Consider the following 21803-nt stretch of genomic DNA (forward strand, 5'->3'; position numbering starts at 1 on the left):
TCAGCTTACATGTGGTTTACTGTATGTTATATGAGCCAAAGAAAAATCTCAGCTTATATATATACATACTGGATATATACACACACACACACACACACACACACATAGTAGTTTATATACTTTTTTGGTTTAAATTATAATTATTAATCACTTAATGATATACTAACTAGATTTCGCCTGTATTGGTAAAGTTCAAATGCCATTGACTAATGCATAAACCATTCATCAAAACATGTTGGCAAAAATTGGCTCTAAATTATCACAAAACATGTTTATTAATGTTGTCCCTGTCTTTCTGGCCTCTGTCTCATGTAGTATGATATATGATACTTTATAAAGCAGTAAAACCTTGTATATTTCTATATTTCAAATGAAGCTAAGTCAGGGATGCAAACATGGATCCATGGTGAGTACGGCCACACAGTTAACCCACCCTTAGTTCACCATAGAACAGAAAAGAAGTGCGTACTCTTACTCAACACTGTCTATTTCTCTGTTTTCTTTCTCTACACGTATAAACACAGGCGTCCGGTATTGAGAACAAACAGGACTGGATAAAGCACATCCGTGAAGTGATTCAGGAGCGCACTGTGCACCTGAAGGGGGCGCTGAAGGAGCCCATCCACATCCCCAAAGCCTCCACATCCAAACACAAGGGCCGCAGATACACCCCCAGGCCAGTGAAACTTCTCTATTCTTACTTGTAAATTCGTTTAAAATAAAGTTTTTTTTTTTTTACCCCTCGGCTTCATTTTACTGTTGCTGGATTTGTTCGTTCTTAAATTTAAGGACTTGTAGTCCTAGACTAGGAGTTAATTTCCTGTGTGTGTTCATGTGTGCAGGGATGGAGAGGATCTGGACAGTCAGGGTGACGGCAGCAGTCAGCCAGACACCATCTCACTGGCCTCCAGGACCTCACAGAACACACTGGACAGCGACAAGGTCAGGATACACATCCTGCCTATGAAAACAAGTTGATCAAGTTATAATCTATTATAGTATTTATTCATATTTTCTATCAGAGCTGCATGATTAATCGTTAAAATATCACGATCTCATTCCTAAATGACAATGATTCGTCATTGTGTAACACAGTGTCATTATTTCTGTGTTACAAATATTCATATTATCACTGAAGTACTAGGATAAAAGTTTATTGTTCGGATATAAACACTGATATCTACAGAAGCGATCAAAATAGAGCAACACTTTTTGAAAGTAACTTGGGGCTTTAAATAACGATTATATCAGTTACGTCTATAAAAAAAAAAAGTATTTGTCATGAGCCCCTTTCACACAGAGATTCCGGAAAATACACGGATAAAGTGACCCGGGATTTGACCCGGGTTCATTTGATTTTGGTTCATTCACACTGCCAGTGATTTGCCGGAATCAGAGAGTGCGTTCACACACAACCCGTAAAAATCCTGTAAAGACATGTGACATCGACGTGACATGTAATCTCAGCAGTTTGCTCATGATCTGCGATTTCTCTCTCTCGCTTGTGCATTTTTTTCTCTGATTCGATCATAAACTTGCGCATTACGTACCGTTTCACAGCTGGCGAACGATCCCGGCTTCAGCGTCATCACTACGACACGGCATTATTACGGCTTTTGTTCACACAGCGCGCGTTCCGGAACTTAACACGGCAATGTTACTAGGTCCCCAACCCGGCATCGATCCCGGCATCGATCCCGGCATCAATCCCGGGTCATGTTTGCGTTCACACAGAAGGCGTTCTGGCAATTTGCCGGCAATTTCCCGGGTTCAAAGCGCTGTGTGAAAGGGGCTATGGAGTCTTACATTCAAGAGACTCGTTCAAAAACGCTGATTCGTCCAGCAATGAAACAAGTGAAGTCTTTATGAGTGAGTCACTGAATCATTCATTCAACCTGTTTTTTTATTTTTATTTTTTATAATTCATTCAGATTAATTAAACGCTTCTAAATAGAGTGCAGCAATTAACATTTTGTCAGAACCTCTGGTGAATTACATGTTTTTTTGTATAGTTTTCTGTTCAGAATCATAGGAGATTCGTGAGCTCTATTTGAAACCAAAAAAATAATATTTTTTTAAGTGATTCTCAATTCATCCAGAATCGTGCAGCTCTATTTTGAATTTGCTTTTATTTTTATATTTCCACTTTTCATTTCAATTTTAGTTTGTTTTTTTGTTTCTTTATTTTAAATCTTTATTTTAGTTGACAATAACAAAACTGAATCTTTTTTGACAAAAGTTTTTTTTTTTTTTTAAGAAAATGTAAGAAATGTAATACATCTTCACAGACAACACACAAAGCAAATGCACCCATGAACTTTAAATTGCGTAAGAATGTGTAACTCGTTGCAAATATGCTTTTGCTCTAACAATGCACTGTAAGTAATTAAGTCATTAATTCAAAACACAGTAATTAATTCTTTATTATATTTATGTGATATTATTTCAGGGCAGTTTTCTCATGATATATTTAATTCATGCTGATGGTTCCTTTCCTACATTAATGTCTTATGTTTTTTCTGAATGGTTGGAAAAAATATGTTTGATCTGTAGCAGACTCATTTTTATATATATATATATATATATATATATATTTTTAATGTGCTTTTTTAATACCGTTCCAGGCATAGTAAAATGGAGTAAAATGAATGAATGAATATGATGTGGCAACATATTGACAACATCTGAAGGGCATTTTCATCTAAAGTCAAACACAATGACTAAACACATGTCTCTTTTTGTCTTTAGTTATCAGGTGGTTGTGAGCTGACAGTGGTCATCCATGACTTCATGGCCGGTAACAGTAATGAACTGACGGTGCGGAGAGGACAGACAGTGGAGGTACTAGAGAGGCTCCACGATAAGCCGGACTGGTGTTTGGTGAGGACCACGGACCGTTCCCCTGCCCTGGAGGGCCTGGTGCCCTGTGCCACGCTCTGTATCGCCCACTCCCGCAGCAGCATGGAGATGGAGGGCATCTTTAACCACAAAGGTGGGCACATTTCTGAAACACTTGCCAAAAATCATCCCAAACCTTCTTCAGATAAAAATCATGAGCATCTTTTTGTGTGTTTTTCCAGACGCGCTCTCTGTGTGCAGTAACGATGCCATCTTGCCAGGCTCCTCTGCCACCCTGCAACCAGGTCATGTGATGGGCTCCCAGAGTTCCCCTGGGCCCAAACGCCCTGGCAACACATTAAGGAAATGGCTCACCAGCCCTGTGAGGAGACTCAGCAGTGGTAAAGCCGACGGCCACGTGAAGAAGCTGGCACACAAACACAAGAAGAGCCGTGACGTCAGAAAGAACGCCGACCCGGGCTCGCAGAAAGACTCGGACGACAGCGCTGCCACGCCACAGGATGAGACTCTGGAGGAGGTTGGTGCACTTCCTGTTTTTGTTTTCCTATGTATAGACTGACTACATTTACATGTGCACCAGGGTTATTATCGGTAACTTTTCTTCCTTATTGTGATGTATATATGAGTAAAATGGCTTCTCGACAGGAAAGAATGTAGGTCAGTGGGGAATTGATTGGATGGTTTTGGGTTGCTATTGGTCGATCTCATGTGGGTGACAGGTTGCCACGCCTTCACGCCAGTAAACGTCATCAGAGAAGAGAAGTCGCTGCGCTGTCATCAAAATAATGATGTGCACTTGCAAATACCTGTAAATACTTTATAATCAATACTGCAATATTCCATTAAAAAATAGGAAGTGTCCATTTTGAATTCATGGTAACTTTTAAAAACATTTGTGTTACTTGAAATAAAGCTGAAAAAATATATAGATATCATTTGAAAAAAAAGAGAAATATTAAACTGAAGCACTAAATTTTAAAAAACTAAAACTGAAATAAAAATAAATTAAACCTAAATAGCAATATAAAACAAAATAGTTATTAATAGCCCAAATCTAGTTATAATCGCATTATGAGGGTGCACGTAAACGCAGTCATTTTCAGTAGGTACTTTACCACATATGTTTTTGCTCGTTTCAGTTTAGCTCGATATTATCCATACTTTTCAAAGCTGACTTTCTGTTTATGTAACCTAATTCCTGATTATGTCCCTGATCCTCCACAGAGGGTGCGTAACGAGGGTCTGAGCAGCGGCACGCTCTCGAAATCATCATCATCAGGTATGCAGAGCTGTGGAGAGGAAGAGGGAGAGGAAGGAGCTGACGCTGTGCCTCTTCCTCCACCCATGGCCATCCAACAGCACAGCCTCCTCCAGCCCGACGCACAGGACGACAAGGTGAGCCGCTCGTGATACAGCAGAGCGGGGGACTGAGGAGGAGGGTTGGTGCGCTAGTTTGGACAATTTTTATTTTATTTAAATTTTTCCTAAAACCTCAATTAAACCTCATTAGAGATCCTCAAACCCATTCAAACTTCTGTGTGCCAGCGCTTGTATCTCCTCCTGGGATATGCAGTCCTGACTTTCACTTTTCCAACTCTAGCTTGTGTAACTGTGACTACAATGCAAGCACTGTAAAACTGTTTTTCTGATCATATTAACCTTGATCATAAAGAATCTTGTCATCTTGGCCCCACGACACCTGGCATTAACATGCAAGCCGTTTGGATAATAATCTTGGGTGGATTCTTATCATATTTAATAAGGGTGGAATGTGTTTCTTCACAATAAATCAACCATATCTGATTACTTATCAAATTATTTAATTGGATTACTCTTGTTTTTCTAATTTCTTTGCCCGAGAGAGCACTTTTCCCCCTTTTTCCCTCTTTACCCCTAGTAACATTACTGAGGTAATGTTTTTAATCAAAGGAAATGCAAGAAATCCGTTTGCAATTTTGCTGCCAGATCTCTGTCAAATCACATGATGCATTGGAATGGTGTAAATGCAATATGGCTTAATAATATCTAGACCAGTGGTTCTTCGCAAACTTCCATACCTGTTTTCATACCTGGCTCTTTTGTTTTGGAACCTGGTGCATTTTCTTCCTTAGTTTGGTTTGTTTAGGCATATATGATCACAGCAATTGATGAGAAAGACCAATGGTGAGAAAGACCAATCCGATTCAATGGACCAACGAACTAAGCTGTATCACTATCTATGATGGGAAATTGCGTCTGTTGCACATTTGTTTTGCTCATAATGGATTGTGAGTTAACCTGCAAAGACAGTGAAATGCCCAATTGAAATTTGGTCAGATTAACACATTTCAGAACTGTCCAAGACTGTCTAAAGTACTGATGAAGCCTTGATTCCTGCTCAAACTGATGAGGATATATAACAACAGCTACAAATAAAGCCTGGTCGGTCTATCCATCCATCCTGACGGATGATCGCTATGAATCTTATCCCGGAACATAAACAGTGCGCTCTGAGCAATGAGAGTTTACTCGTGCGTAACTTGTATTAACAAATTTTGGTTCATTTAGAAATGTTGCCTTGTTAAATTCAACCGAGCTAAGAAGAAACTGCAACATTGTAACAATTTTAATCCCTGTTTCAGAACAAAACAAACATTCTAAATGTCTGAGAATACCCTTAAAAAGATTTAAATTAGTAATTTATTATTAACTTTTTATTTCCCTCAATAACCTTTTTTTTTTGTGTGTTTTTTTTTTTTGTAGTGAAGAACTTGTAGTTCTTGAGACTTCTTGAATCACAAAATGAATTGTGGTTAATTAGTTTAATATGTCAACACTCCTCAAATATTGTGTTGAGAACCACTGGTCTATATACACTGAACCGAATCCGAAATGCATGTTAATGCCAGCCTCAAAGGGGGTCCGAGAGAGATAGAGAGAGGCAGATTTTTCCATGAGTAGAATGTAGTCTCTTGTAAAACGGCCACAATAGGATGAAATGCTGGAGTTTTAGCTGGTCTCATCGCTGCTCAAGAACAGCTTGTGACACTAATTTCTTTTTCTCTTTTGTTTTGTTTGGGCTGTATTGTTTACCATAGCATTACGTTGATTTGTGTCCTGTCTTTGTTTTATCTCAGTTCCCATATCTCTCCATCTGACTCCTCCCCTTTCTGGCCTCCCTCCTTTCACTTCATTTCTCATTGCTTTCTTTTCCCATAACCCCCTGCTTATCAAAAGACCCGAGACCCCCTTTCTTTCTACTTTTATTTGCTGCCTTTTTTCGCTCTTGGTTTTTTTTTTGGTAGAGATTTAGAAGCCGACCACCTCCTGAGAACTTTCACTTTTGAAGTAGTGTTCTTTTAGAAGCAGATTCCTCATTTTGGTTTGATTCCGTTATTCCACTTTCATCTAGACAAGACTTCCTCTTTCTGTTGTTTAAATCTGTCTGATTTAAACTTAGAACCACAAAATGCCCTTACTCATCCTTTTTCATTTTTTTTCTCTTCTAGTTTTCTACTTATTTTACATTGTTGTTTTATATGCGATTTATGATTTAGCCCCATCTTTAATTGATTGTCCTCCTAACGCGCTGGTTTTTTGATTGGACTGGGTTCCTCGAACGCGTTCAAATGCATCGCAGGTCAGAAAGACGTGTACAGGTATATCCGAACGTCGACGTCAGGGAGCTGTGATTAGGTAGAAAGAGGGTCATGTGCCTTATACAATGACTCTGAATCTCAGAGCCCACTCTCACTCTTTACCTCTCTAACCAACCCTCCAAACTCGCCCATTCACACCCCTCCCCCCTCCCCTATGTGCTTATCCCCTCATTATCCACTCTGCTGTCTGATTGGCCTGTAAAAGCTAAGCAGACCTGAGGCCACACCCAGACACAAATTGGAAAGTCTGGAAGGCACAGCAAGGGTGAGACTTTCTGCTGGATTTCCCTCTATTTCTATTTGATGAATGTTTTTGATTGCCAGTTTTCGAACCTAAAGTAAAGAAACCCTCCGCCAGTCTCAGGTGTCGAGCATCAAGCTATTGTCAACCTGAAGTCTTTTTTTTTTTTTTTTAAGACCCCATGAAATGCAGCAGGTTTCTTTCCTCTGTTGACACATTTCCTATTTTGGTCTGTTTGGCTGCAAGACTAGGACTGTACATTTTAAATGCGTATATCTTCTAAAAGTGTATTTTTGTCAATGCATATAGAGCTATCACACATCACATGGAATAAAAGCCATTTTGATTATATGGGGCCTTTTTTATGAATAAAATCGAAATCAATCATTATTTTCGACTTTTCAAAACTGATAAACTGCACCAGAGACTGTTTGAGAGTGCAGATTTTGTATGTTTACAATGGTGTGATGCCAGACACATAATAATAATGTTATTACCATTAGTTACTGATGCATTCAACATAATGCAGTGAAGCTATTTTAACTGCTTTAATAAAATCAAAGTTGCATTAAATGTCTTTGAGGGCAAAGACAATAAACTAGTGCCTAAATCCATGCCTGAACGAATCCTGATTACAGTTTAGCTCCATATGGCTCGTATTTCCTTTGTGTCATTTAGTTTGTCTTTTTTCCCTCTTTCACTGTCTTTATCTCTGCAGACTTCTTCCCGTCTCTCCGTCCGACCCTCCAGTTCTGAGACTCCCAGCGCTGCAGAGCTAGTCAGTGCCATTGAGGAGCTGGTCAAAAGCAAGATGGTAAGAAGTGCACATGGGGCCCTATCTTACACCCGGCGCAATGCAGCGACATGCAAGTGTTTTTTGCTAAGTTTCAGCCCGACGCAGTTATCATTTTCACGTCCTGCGCCACGTTGTTTAAATAGCAAATGCATTTGCGCCCATGGGCGTGCTGGTCTGAAACCGAGGCGTGTTCAGGTGCATTGTTGGCACGTTGCTATTTTGAGGCAACAGAAATAAACTGAGCCATTGACCAACTGAAACCTGGTCTAAAGTCAAAGAGCGCGTTAGTAATGTGCGCCTATAGGCGGGTCCACAACGTGCGCACACTCTGCTTATTAAACACACAGGGATGCACAGCAGCACACAAACATGCCAAATATTAAAAGGATTACAATGGAAAAGATAATTTTTTATTTATTATCGTGTACATAAAGATATGGTGGAATCCGGCTTATCCCGTAGATGGTCTGCTTGCGCACTTTTACCTCGCGCACGAGCAGATCCATTTGCGCTCTGGAGACGTGTTCAGTCTTTCCACTATCAAATTCCGTCATGTAAATAGCGAATCTGCCATGGCGCGAGCGCAACTGGCATTTAAAGGGAATGGGAGATGAGACTCTGATTGGTTTAACGCTCGTAAATCCCAAAACACACCCATTACTTAAGAGAATAGAGACAACCCTTTTAGACCATGCGCCTGGCGCGACGACCATTTTTCCCGTCGTTAAACTAGCAAAAGTGGATTCAGACACGCCCTAAGTGAACTTGTGCCGTGCGCTTTAGACCATACACTTAGATCGTTAAAATAGGGCCCATGATATTATATGATATGATATAATATAATAAAATAATGCCACAGTGTTGTTGTTATTGTTAAATATAAAACACAAATGAATATAATATAATATAATACCACAGTGTTATTACAATTATTGTTAAATATTAAACTTATTATTAACCAGGTATTATACAAGGATTTTACTAAAAATGTATAATATAATATTAAATAATACCACCGTGTTTTTACTATAGTTATTTAGTAAAATAACTATAGCACGTTTTATATAATACGTGACCATAGCTAGCTCTGATCATAGCTATAAACGTATAGCTATGTTTTAGTTATAATATTAAACTTATTAATAACCAAGCATTATACAAGAACTTTACTAAAAAACATAATATTTCAAGTAGCTTACCCATCGTATTATTTGTCCGGTCTCATGTCCACACAGGCTCTGGAGGACCGGCCCAGCTCTTTGTCTGTGGAACAAGGGGACAGCAGCAGCCCCTCTTTCAATCCATCTGATAACTCCCTGCTCTCCTCCTCCTCTCCGATCGATGAGATAGAGGAACGCAAGACCGGCTTCCTCAAGAGACGCCAGTACGTCATCATGCTCTCTTTCCTCTCTCTGTTACTGTCCTCATCATTTTCCGCGCCTGTAACACACGTCCCTTTTCTCCTTTTAGTTACATCCTGCTGGAACTGATCGAGACGGAGCGGGACTATGTGAGGGATCTCAGTTTGGTCGTGGAGGTAAGTGCATACTATTCACTGGATGCTGAGATATAGATATGTGATCATGTGACTGGATGTGACGCTGTGTTGTGTGTCCGGCAGGGCTATATGACCAGGATGAGGGAAGATGGAGTACCAGATGATATGAAAGGAAAAGACAAGATTGTTTTTGGAAATATTCAGCAGATATATGACTGGCACAAAGAGTATGTATCTAGTCTGTGATGTATTGTATTATGATTTCAAATTGTATTAAAGAGGACCTATTATGCTTTTTTTTACGTTTCCATCTTCGTTTAGTGTGTAGTGTTGCTGTTTAAGAATGAAATAGGTCTGCAAAGTTACAAAACACGAATTCACTCCAAAAGAAGTTATTCTTCCTGGAACGAAAAAGTCACAATATTCCTCATTTAAATAATTCCTGACCAAGGCCTTGTTAAGTTAGTTAGTAGTGTGTTGAAACTCACGGTTATGATAAGGGGCGGGACATTTCCCAAACACGCTCGAACCGGTTGACCAATCACAACACACTAATCCAGTCGACCAATCAGAGGAGGGGCTTCATAGAGACAGAAACTAAATAGAACGTTACTTACAGCTGCAACAATGTAGGGCATAATAGGTCCTTTTTAATGATAGACACTGATTGGTTTACAGCATTGTCTGATAATTTAAGCAATTTTGTGGCTTCTAATTTCAAAACTATTTTGAAGAGAGATGAAACTAACTGCAATCTTTAATATTTCAGTTTCTTCCTGGGAGAGCTTGAGAAGTGCCTTGAGGACCCTGACCGGCTGGGCCCTCTGTTCCTCAAACATGTACGCCGCTTTTTAAGCAATCAATCAAACTTGTTCTTTTACTGTAATTTAACATTGTTCATACTCGTGAACTTTTCATGCCTTTCAGGAGCGACGGCTGCACATGTACATTGTTTACTGCCAGAACAAACCTAAATCTGAGCACATTGTCTCAGAGTATATCGACACCTATTTTGAGGTGCGTATCTTAAATCTGGATTAATAAAGATTGTATGTCCTTATTACATGCATTCTGCATTAATATCAGTATACCACCAAATGTAAATCACATAGAACCTCATGAAACACTTCCAGTGTCAAACTGAATCGCCTCTCTTGCAGGATCTGAAACAGTGTCTGGGTCACAGGCTTCAGATCCCTGATCTGCTCATTAAACCTGTTCAGAGAATCATGAAGTACCAGCTGCTGCTAAAGGTTTGTCCATCTACCGCATCTCACTGCTTTACACCTATTGGCAGATGTTAGTCTAATCATGATTCTGATGCGTTCTGTTTGTTTGTTTACAGGATTTCCTCAAATTTTCCAAAAAACTTGGAATTGATTCAGTGGAATTGGAGGTATTTTATTTCATATTTAAACATTATTCTTTTCCATTCTGTTCTATACTGATGATGTTCTTGTGTTGTAGAAAGCGGTTGAGGTCATGTGCATTGTACCAAAAAGATGCAACGACATGATGAATGTCGGTCGACTCCAGGGATTTGATGTAAGAACTTGTTTATGTCTGTAGATTATTATCAAGAAGGTGTTTTACGTTTGAATGGATGGATTAAACTCATCTGATTGGTCTCTGACAGGGAAAGATCATTGCTCAGGGGCGTCTCCTCCTGCAGGACACCTTCATGGTGGCTGAACCGGACGGAGGCCTGCTGAACAGGATGAAGGAGAGAAGAGTCTTCCTCTTTGAACAGATTGTAATCTTCAGTGAACCTTTAGATAAAAAGAGGGGCTTCTCAATGCCTGGCTACCTGTATAAATACAGCATCAAGGTACAGGCGTCCTCATCTGTCTGTTTCTTGGGATCTAATTTTGTGTTGAGAAGTAAAAGACTAACTAAAAACATGATGTGTGTGTGTGTGTGTGTGTGTGTGTGTGTGTGTGTGTGTGTGTGTAGGTGAGCTGTCTGGGGCTGGAGGACAGTGTGGACGGAGACCCCTGTAAATTCGCACTGACCTCCAGAACGTCTAACAGCAGCAAAGAGGCCTTTATTCTGCACTCAAGCCATCCTGGAGTACGACAAGTCTGGATGCTGCAGATCAGCCAAATCCTGGAGAGCCAGCGTCATTTCCTCAATGGTACAGCAACCAGCAACACTTACGAGTATAAAAGTAGGTCTTTAGGTCGGGTCATAAATGATGTTTAACATGCATTTAATACAAACAAAACATATAAAAAAGATCCATCCATTAAGAGATTTTAGGGGCTGAACAATTTGAAGAATCAAATGTAATTTTTTTTATTTAAAATAATTGTTTTGCTATTTCAAAATGTGATTATTGAATATTGTTATATATCAATTAGCCTATTATAATGATAATTATTATTATTATTATTATTATTATTATTCAATAAAAAGTGTAAATAAGAAATGTATTACTATTGTATTAATACTTTCACTGTAAAATTAAAACAATTTTTTTTTAAATAATCCTTTAACAATACAATTTTAAAATGTATAAACATACTATTGTTCATTGTTAATTCTTTTTCATTCATAATACATTAACTTATGTTCATTTAAAGAACTTAAGATGTTACAAATATATTAGTTTATGTAGACATTGATTATTATTGTAGGTTAATGTTAGTGTTAAACATTTTGTTCATTTTAAGGCGATGCCTAAAGCTGTAACTAATGCTAACAATTTAGATTTTCATGATAAAAAGAATGAGCACAATCTCATCCAGCCCCTTCTTGCCTGTTACACCCTGTCAGCTGTTGTGCTCGTGTGCGAACGGTTCAGTGAAGTCTCTCTCCTCACTAGATGTCTTTCCTCCTGCAGCGCTCACGTCTCCCATAGACTACCAGAGGAATCATGTGGAGGGCCCTGGCGTCTCAGGCAGCAGTGTACAGGCTGGAGGGAACGGGGGTCAGGTGATGGCCCCTGGAGGAGGCGGAGGGGCCCCGGCTGGGTCGGGTTCCCGCTCTCGTCCCTCCCGTATTCCCCAGCCCTCGCGTTTGCCTCAGCCGCTCCGTCATCACTCTCCCGCCCTGGGGCCCGGAGCCCACGAGCCCGACGGCCTCGACAAAATATCAGGTATGTCCCCGAGACCTCACTCCAGGGGTCCCTCACCCTCTTGCACCACAGAGCCAGATCCAAAGGTGAAGGTTCCTGCGAGCCCTCACCCCAAACAGACGGACCCTACGGAGAGCGCTTCCAAAGAAAGCAGGGATGGAGCCTCTCCGGCCCAGATCCCTCGAGCCACGGTGGCCCCGCTAGCTCTGGTCAAACCCAGACCCGGAACGGTCTCGCCCATGGCCTCCCCGCTAGCCACCCCGGCTTTCAAAGACTCCATCCCACCCTGCAGTCCCGGGCCGAAGACGGGCGGCAGCTCCGGCTCGTTCTGGAGCTCCGTTCCCGCCTCTCCCGCCAGCAGGCCCGGCTCCTTCACCTTCCCCGGGGAAGCGTGCGACACCCTGGGACGACAAAATCAGAACCAAAGTCACCGGCATTCCACCCACAGTAAAGACGCAGACCGCATGAGTACCTGCTCTTCTGCCAGTGAGCAATCTGTCCAGTCCACTCAGAGCAACGGGGTAAGAGACACACTCCTGCCCCGGGCCACCGCAGCGCTTCAGCTCAACTCTGCTCCTGTCTTCCCCTCATGAATGACTCTCTAACACACCTGGATTCTGTCTGATTTCTGCCTCTCCTAACCTGGTTTCTACTCTGTGGACCTCCAACAGAGCCTTTTCTCTGCATCTCAGAAATCTAACCGTTCTGCTTCTGGCCAGATACTAACTGTTTATGGAGTTGTAAAACAAGAACTAGATTTCTTCTTTTTTAAAATAAAAAAAATCTAAATATTAACCTCAAGCTACTTTCTTTGTGAGGTTTTTACAAGATGTTTTTCCGTCTGAGAATCCGCTTTTCTTAAGGACTAAAGGTGCAGTCACGTTTACTGTTGCTATGCAAATTTTTTCATTTTGATAGGAATCACCACAGTTTTGCATCAGGATTTAAGTTGATCACACTGACCAACAAAAAAGTGCTTGGTTTGAAAGTGACTTCTGTGTGAGCTGTGCTTCATACATCACTACACCACTGAATGGTACTTTTTTCCCCCACATAGTTTCGCCAAAATTTAGCGCATGTGACCGCACCTTATGTTAATCTTACGAAATGAACGCTGGAAACATCTGTGTTAGTTTTGATTCTGCCTATCATGTGAGTTAGTTCAGCGTTTTAGATCTTTTTAACAGGCTACTGTAACTAACATGAGTTCTTATCTCAGTTTCTTTTCTGTTTCTTACCTTTTCTTTGACTGTTATGCATGTTTTCGATGCAGTGCACTTGCAAGGTTACGTGTCAATCAAACACTGTAAATATTACTGTTGAGCATGGGAGTTATTATGGAATGGTTTATCATTATCAAATTTATTCTGGATTTACTAGCCCTCATGTTCTGTATGGGGTCAAAGAGACCTCAAGACTTTTGCTAGATCAAAAAACTATTAACATTGATGCATCAGGCTGAAATGAAGACGTAATCATATGAAAATTTCAACTTGATAATGCTTTTAATGTCCTCCCTGACATCTAGAGACCCAAAAACATTTAAACATTTATAAGACATAAAAACAAGAATTTTCGCCTTATTTTCAGTTAGTGTACTTAAAATAAATGGTATTGTATTTTTGTGCGGTGTTGTTGCTATGTCAAAATTGACCATAAACAAACAACATTGTTACCAGAAATAATCACTTTTCTTTTTTTGTTAAGTACATGGCTGCTCTATGATAAAACATAGGGATACAGCTTTAATAATACCCTCTTGCTTTTGATTGGTCAGTGGAACATAATGACATATTACAAGGAAAAATATAAGGCGTTTTTCTAAATGACACATTTAAGTGGAACATGAGGGTTAATGTGGAAATATTGTCGTTTCACACGGGTAAACGCATGGTGTTGTACAGTACAGGGGTTTGTATTAAAGGTATAAAGTGTCTCTGGTACTAAAACCCGTGTGTGTGTGTGTGTCCACAGAGTGAAAGCAGCAGCAGCAGTAATATCTCCACCATGTTGGTGACTCAGGACTATGTGGCTCTGAAAGAGGATGAGATTAATGTAGGTCAAGGGGAGGTGGTGCAGATCCTGGCCTCCAATCAGCAGAACATGTTCTTGGTGTTCCGCGCCGCTACAGACCAATGCCCCGCCGCCGAGGGCTGGATCCCCGGATACGTGCTGGGACACACCTCCGCCATCATCCCCGACGCATCAGAGGGGACCATTAAGTAAGAGCTCGCCTCTAACCGTTTACATAACACATGCTGAATCTTTCATAATGCAACAAAATCAAACACACTAGTTAACTGTTCTTTGTGTTCTAGGGCAGCGGTCCCCAACCTTTTTTGCGCCACGGACCGGTTTAATATCAGACAATATTTTCACGGACCGGCCTTTAAGGTGCGGCGGATAAATACAACAAAATATAAAAAACAATTAAATATAATAATAAACGTGAATCCAATGTGTAGGCTTACTTGCAATTTTATTAGCAGGGTACTCGTAATATCGCGCCTAAAGACAACTGAGAAAGCCTGAACACAAACAAAAAGCCCCCCAAAAGAAAAAAATCTCCATGTTTACGGTGCTGATGCGATGTAAGGGTGGCGCTGCCAATAAAGCACCTAAAAGCTGTCACAAAGAACCGATTTTAAGAACCAAAATTAATGATTATGAATATGTAAAATATAGCAGGAGACATTTTAATTGTTTAATAATAAACAAGTGTTTTCTGTGCAAAGATGAAGTTGACAATGCTGACTCGATCTTCGCAGTATGCCTAGTGAACGCGCCAGAGAGAAATGCACATTTCATACGAATTAAGCAGAGAACAGTCAGTTTTCTTTTGTTTTGAATTGTTCTGTTTAAAATTAGACATTTCAAGCTTTCTATGTCTCAGGTCTGTGAGGCAAGTAGGCTACCTTATACGCTGAATTTCGGTTAATTTATGAGATCAGCTCCAGTTCACGCGCCCGCGCCTCCGTGTCCTGATTAAATATTTTCTATTATATTTACTTCTTATTAAATCCTGGCAATTGGGTGATGAAACATTGATTAAAATTAAGATACAATTAATACAAAACGAAATACAATTTAAAGACAGGCTTGCTTTCTGTCTGAGGTCTCTGTGAAAGTTTTAAAGCAGTCTTTTTGTGCCGCTTTCAGAGCGCTGCACGTCCGTAAGGGTGAACAGTCCCATCCGAACAATTATTATTATTATTATTATTATTTTTTTTTTTTTTTGTGAAATAGGCTACATTTCTAAATTAATTCGACTTATAGTCCAGTGCGACTTAGGCTATATTATGTTTTTTCTTCTTCATGACGCATTTTTTTTTACTGATGCGACATATACTCCGGAGCGATTTATAGTCCGGAAAATACGTTAAGTTATATATTCTTTCTGTGAGGCCCGGTACCAAATGTCCCACGGACCGGTACCGGTCCGCGGCCCGGGGGTTGGGGACCTCTGTTCTAGGGGACCTATTATTATTTTTTACATTGTCACCTTTCTTTAGTGTGTGATGTTGCTGTTTGAGCATGAAAAGGTCTGCAAATTAACAAAGTGTCACAATATTCCTCGTTTAAATAATCCCTTCCTAAGGCATACATAAAATAAAGGGGGCGGGGCCTGGTTGAGTTAGTTAGTAGTCTGATGAAACTCACGGTTACGGTAAGAGGCACGACATTTCCAAAACGTTTGAAGCAGTTGACCAATCACAACAGACTGGTTCAGCCGACCAATCAGAGCACATTGTGCTTTTCGGAAGGAGGGGCTTCATAGAAACTGGAAATCAGGGCGTTACTGACAGGAGCAGCAACTATGTAAAATATGTGAAAAATAAGGTGTTTTTTGAACATTCAAGCATGAAAGTCAAAAATCAAGACTTTGTAAAAGGGTATAATAGGTCTCATTTCATAAGTTAGACATTCGATATGTTATGCAACTATTATTTTTAACATAATGTGTTGCTTTCCAGTAGGAAATCATGGCATACATCCCTCCGCATTCGTAAGAAGTCAGAGAAAAGAGAGAAGGAAAATAAAAAGGAGGTCAAGCTGGAAAACGGATACAGGAAATCCAGAGAGGGACTAACCAATAAGGTCTCTGTAAAGGTAACGCTAATAAAAACAAGCACAAATCTTTGTCTTGTCATTTTCTGGAAATCCTTCAGAAAGATGTATACTCAAAACTTTGTTCTCTATTTTGCAGCTTCTAAATCCCAATTATATCTATGATGGTAAGTGTAAAATGTCTCTTAAGTGACATGTTCTGTTTGCTTAGAATTATAAACAGCTCATGGATTTTATTTCTCTCCTCCCAGTTCCCCCGGAGATCCTCGTCCCGCTGAGTGACGTGACCTGTGATAAAGGGGAGTGTGTCACTCTGAGGTGTAAAGTGTGTGGCCGCCCCAAAGCCACAGTCACATGGAAGGGACCCGATCAGACAACACTCACGAACAACGGCCACTTCAGTATAGTGTACAGGTGCGGACAAACAGGACAAAATAGTGTCCGCAAAAAAAATTAAATAATTGTCTTGCAACATTGGAGACATGCATATATTATTTTATTATTTTGGTCATATAACTATATATATATATATATATATATATATATATATATATTGCTTTGTTTATATATCTCACTTTAATATATCTATCACTTGTTAGATTTATGTTTTAAAAAGGGAAACATACCTGGAAGGGAAATGAGGAAAAAATATATTTCAATGATTTGCGTTCGCTCACAAAAGTTTTGTGTTCCCCCAAGACACTTTGTGTGAGCTAACGCTAGTGTGAGCATTGACATCATTTTTCCTCCATCTCCATGTCCATTTAGGGCCCTAATATAAAGATATTAGATATTTATCCTGAAGGACAAAATACTGATTTTATTCAATTTGATTTCATTGCAGTGATTAAACTAATCTAATGTTTTATTTTGTTCTCTCTGCACCACAGTGAGACTGGCGAGGCCACGCTGCGTATCGTAGGTGTGACCTCAGAGGATGATGGCACGTACACCTGCATCGCTACCAATGACGTAGGCAGTGTGACATCATCAGCCAGTCTCAGAGTGTTGGGTAAGAATATGTTCCTTTTCAAACTGGCCTTGCAGAGTGTGTGTACCTGGAGTTTCAGAGGTTTAGATGAGCAAGGCTCTGAACGTAACTTGACTGTCTTTCACAGGAACTACCAGCGATGGAATCCGGGTCATGTGGAAAGACAACTTTGAGTCCTTCTACACTGAGGTAGCAGAGCTGGGCAGGTGAGACACGTGGCAATTTAAACACACAATTTTGATATCAAATGGATTCATTTATAAAAAAAACATTGTAAGTGACAAATTTGCTGCATTTTAACTGGACGTTTGTTAGAAATGAAGGGTAGAGTACAGTTTAGTTTTTGTCTGAAACATGCTAATATAGAGAATGGACCGTGGCAACATCGTGATTGTGATCATGTTGTTTCTCTCTCTTAGGGGAAGGTTCTCTGTAGTAAAACGCTGTGACCAGAGAGGGTCAAAGCGGACTGTGGCGGTCAAGTTTGTGAATAAGAAACTCATGAAGCGAGACCAGGTGACCCACGAGTTTATTGTCCTACAGAGACTCCAGCACCCTCACCTAGTCAGGCTACTGGACACCTTTGAGACCTCCAGCAGCTACGCACTGGTCCTTGAGATGTGAGCGCACACACACTTTAATATCTTTAATATTTCACACTCAGAGATGTTCCTGAGCTTCAGGTTCGTGTTCTTGCACAGGTCTGATCAGGGCCGTCTCCTGGACTATATCGTGAGCTGGGGGAACCTCACTGAGGAGAAAGTGGCCTTTTACCTCCGGGACATTTTAGAAGCTTTGCAGTACTTGCACAACTGCAGAATAGTTCATCTGGATTTAAAGGTGAGTGTTAAAAATTGTTTATGCATGTTATTTTATATATATATATATTTTGTATATGTGTGTTTGTGTGTGTAGTATCATCAGTCAAAAGTTTGGAGACATTACTATTTTTTATGTTTATTACAATTTACAATTTAAAATAATGGTTTTCTATTTGAATATACTTTAACATATAATTTATTTCTGTGATCAAAGCTGAATTTACTCCAGTCTTCAGTGTCACATGATCCTTCAGAAATCATTCTAATATGATGATTTATTATCAATGTTGGACACAGTTGTGCTGCTTAATATCTTTTTCAGGATTCATTGATGAACAAAAAAAAAACTTTATAAAGAACAGCAATTCAAAATAGAAATCCAGCAATATAAATCTTCACTATCACTTTTTTTTTTATTTAACACATCCTTGCTGAATAACAATATTAGTTTATTTCAAAAAAGGAAAGAAAATAACTTACTAACCCCCAAACTTTAGAATAGTAGTGTATATTGTTACCAAAGATTCCTGTTTTAAATTATGCTTTTTTTTCTAACTATTTATTAAATAGAAATCAAATAAAAAACCATTATTTTAAATAAATAATAAATAAACCATTTTTTTTTTCTGTATTTTTGATCAAATAAATGCAGGCTTGATGAGCATAAGAGACGTCTTTCAAAAAAACTTCAATAAAAGTCATTTTTCCAAACTTTTGTCCGGTACTGCACATATGTGTGAAAATGTAGTATTTCTTAATAGCCTTTTTATGATTACTATTTTTGTATAATTTTTATGTAAAGCACTATGAATTACTGCTATTAAATATGCTATATAAATAAACATGTCTTAAATAAATTATTTTATTTGTCATTTAGCATGCTAATTAGATATTAATATTATAATAATAATAAAAATGGAATTTCAAAGCGATGCTAATTTCCCCCATTTTCTGGTCAGCCTGAAAACCTGGTGGTGGAGCAGAGCGTGTCCCAGCCGATGGTGAAGCTGACAGACTTCGGCGACGCAGTGCAGCTCAACTCGACTCCTCACGTTCACCCTCTGCTGGGAAGCCCGGAGTTCGCGGCCCCCGAGCTGGTTCTCGGGGACCCCGTCTCTCTCTCCTCTGACCTGTGGGGTCTGGGGGTGGTGACGTACGTGATGCTGAGCGGGGCGTCTCCGTTCCTGGACGAGAGCGTGGAGGAGACGTGCCTCAACATCTGCCGCCTGGACTTCAGCTTCCCCGACGACTACTTCCAGGGCGTGAGCCAGGCGGCGCGGGATTTCGTGTGTCTGCTTCTCAGGACCGAACCCTCCAAGCGTCCCCCGGCTGCCGTCTGCCTGCAGGACCCCTGGCTGAGACCCGGGGGGGGCCGTCGCTCAGCCGAGTGCATCGACACCTCCAGACTCATTTCCTTCATCGATCGGCGCAAACACCAGAACGACCTGCGGCCTCTCGGAGGCATACGAGCCTTCCTGCAAAGCAGACTTCAGCCCAGGATCTGACCCAGAATCGTGATCTCATCCTCTTTCCCATGCCAATTAAGAAGACTTCAGTCCTGAGCCTATCAAAATGTGTGCTGACAACCATATCTGCCAATCAGAGCCTTCGTCAGCAGACGAGATTTAAGATTGATAGTTCTCTCCCAGTTTGCTGCTGCCTTGTTTCCAATTCAATTAAGACTTGTAAGCAGAGATTAAAACAATGGAACATAAATATAAATATATATATATATATAAATATATATATAGAATATTTCTTTGATTTGCTGAATGATCAACAAATCTACACAGGTGGACTGCTATTTTGAGTAGAACAAACGTACCTGCACAAGCGTGGTTTTTGAAGAAAGCGATGCCAATGCGATTTAGCGAGGAGAACAAGTTATTCTCTTTGTGTTTTGCCTGAGCCAGAGAGCGAGCGGCTGTTTCTGTGCTTTTACAGTGTTCGACTCGGAACATTTCTTAACGAACCTTTAGAGAAAACCGAACACGCGACACGTTTTCAGGTACATCTTTCAATAAAAACCGTTACATCGACTCAAGTCTGAATGAACGCAACACACAAATCGTAGAGAAGCGTTTTAAGTGGAAACTTGTTTTGGTCTCTCTGTGTAATTAGTTGCTTATTTCAACGACGATGATGATGATGATGATTGCGTCACGTTTAGCTGCGGAATTTTTACAGGCTGCAAGTTCAACCTCTTTTTTTATTTACTACGACTAGAACAAATTGTGTTGTGCAATCTGCAGATGTATGCGCCTTATTCTATACTATGTGTCTGCCCTGTTTCTTTCTTTCTTTTTTTAAATGCAATGTCACATGGGTGGAGATACACACAGCCACAGGGCGGCAGGCGTCTGAGCGGATCGGCTTCAGACACGACGACTGAATACTGTAAATGCACTCACGGTGTTTGTTTCCGGTTCTTACCACGTGCAATGTTGCAGCTTCGATGGTTTATGCAACTGTTTATGAAGACATCTGTTAAACCTTTAATTAAAAAAAAGCGTAGAATAGCACGTATTTGGTGCTGTTGTTTATTTAATCCGGTCTTTTTCAGTAAGTATTAAAGCCCTGTCATCCTCACAGGGTCGTCGTCTACATGGCACTTACGCTAGTCACTTTTCTGTTGATATACATATTGGTATGCCAAAGCTCTCCATGCTTTATGAGAATTAGTTTTTTTCTTCTTCTTCTTCTTTTCGATCCCCTACACATATTTGACTCCTTTAAGTTATACGCTGTATAGCTGTGACTGGTTGTTTACAACAGTTTTTCTTCATCTATTTTCCATGTTTCACAGATTTTACGTTTCGCTTTTCCGTGCATTTTTGGAGCGTTTCTGAAATGCACCTCCCATTTAGACTAGGCAGTCCTTGACATTGATATGATTTCGCATAGCAAGATATCATGGACAAAAATGTGAAGCCTTTAAATTATGATATTTATCTCGTCATATAGATAGTTTTAATGCAGACGTAGGTCCTTTTTAGTTTTAAGGCCTCAGTTTTTGGTGACAGATTAGTCGTAAGAAGCTCTCAACAATTGAAATCGTCACTGGAATGCCGTTGGTATGCGGTCTGTAACCATTGGCCGGTCGTCCTCATTTCCAGTGATCCTCGCATCATTCATCAGTCAACTGTTATCTTTGAGATTTTGAAGCGTATTGAAATGTTTGATTGGTGGGCAGTGACTCTTTCCCGGTAGGAAAGGAGCATTGTTGATTCATCTGTATAGACCCATATAATGTCCCCTAATTTATTTGTCATTGTAAAGTTGTACAGATGCCTTTACAGCGTGGGAACTTGGACTGGATACATTTTTTTTTTAAAGTGTTTCATTGAATGTCTAATTTTAGTTCTGATCTCATTGTATTTTAATGTATGTATTATCATTTTAGACTTGTTTTATTTGGATTATTTTATACTTTTTGCATGTGTATATTTCTTTGTACAGAAACCATGAGTGTTTACGCGATATGTGCTGTAAATATTTTCAGTTTTGTCATCATTATTTTGGAATTAAACATATGGAACATTCTCATGGCTGCTGTGCTTGGTTTGTTCTGTTTCGGAGTTTGTCGCACTGATTGACAATAATGCAGATTTGTAAACACTGTTTAAAGTTTTGAATGTTCAGGTTGGGAAGGGAGAATCGCTTCCATTTATATATAAATTAATTTTCTAACCGCATTTTCTAAACGCGATTGGCTCTTCTATTTATAAGGCGGGACTTATTCCGCCATTTTGAATATGTTTTCTCCATAGACAGTAAAAGAAATGGACACAGCGACCCCATTGGATTCAACGGAG

At 39.9% G+C, this 21803-nt stretch overlaps 1 protein-coding gene across 9 annotated transcripts in view; it reads left to right on the plus strand.

The window, feature by feature from the left end:
* Nucleotides 1-19643, plus strand: part of trioa (trio Rho guanine nucleotide exchange factor a) — a 119063-nt gene extending 99420 nt beyond the window's left edge. The window contains exons 33-59 of one of the 9 annotated variants that reach the window (XM_084423135.1): nt 377-406; nt 525-676; nt 843-942; nt 2749-2992; nt 3081-3376; nt 4084-4254; nt 7457-7552; nt 8770-8918; nt 9005-9071; nt 9156-9259; nt 9802-9871; nt 9960-10049; nt 10193-10285; nt 10378-10428; nt 10500-10577; nt 10669-10860; nt 10986-11199; nt 11875-12629; nt 14083-14330; nt 16083-16218; nt 16316-16343; nt 16428-16590; nt 17067-17188; nt 17295-17373; nt 17587-17787; nt 17869-18007; nt 18948-19643. In XM_084423135.1, coding sequence (XP_084279261.1) covers nt 377-406; nt 525-676; nt 843-942; nt 2749-2992; nt 3081-3376; nt 4084-4254; nt 7457-7552; nt 8770-8918; nt 9005-9071; nt 9156-9259; nt 9802-9871; nt 9960-10049; nt 10193-10285; nt 10378-10428; nt 10500-10577; nt 10669-10860; nt 10986-11199; nt 11875-12629; nt 14083-14330; nt 16083-16218; nt 16316-16343; nt 16428-16590; nt 17067-17188; nt 17295-17373; nt 17587-17787; nt 17869-18007; nt 18948-19493 — 4614 coding nt within the window. In that variant the 3' untranslated portion in view covers nt 19494-19643. Of the gene's footprint in view, nt 1-376; nt 407-524; nt 677-842; nt 943-2748; nt 2993-3080; nt 3377-4083; nt 4255-7456; nt 7553-8769; nt 8919-9004; nt 9072-9155; nt 9260-9801; nt 9872-9959; nt 10050-10192; nt 10286-10377; nt 10429-10499; nt 10578-10668; nt 10861-10985; nt 11200-11874; nt 12630-14082; nt 14331-16082; nt 16219-16315; nt 16344-16427; nt 16591-17066; nt 17189-17294; nt 17374-17586; nt 17788-17868; nt 18008-18947 lie in introns of those variants that run through there. The other 8 variants (XM_084423137.1, XM_084423136.1, XM_084423139.1 and 5 more) reach the window with 8 other exon arrangements.
* The last annotated feature ends 2160 nt before the right edge of the window (nt 19644-21803 follow it).

Source organism: Rutilus rutilus (assembly GCF_951802725.1).
Source record: "Rutilus rutilus genome assembly, chromosome: 11".
NCBI lineage: Eukaryota > Metazoa > Chordata > Actinopteri > Cypriniformes > Leuciscidae > Rutilus > Rutilus rutilus.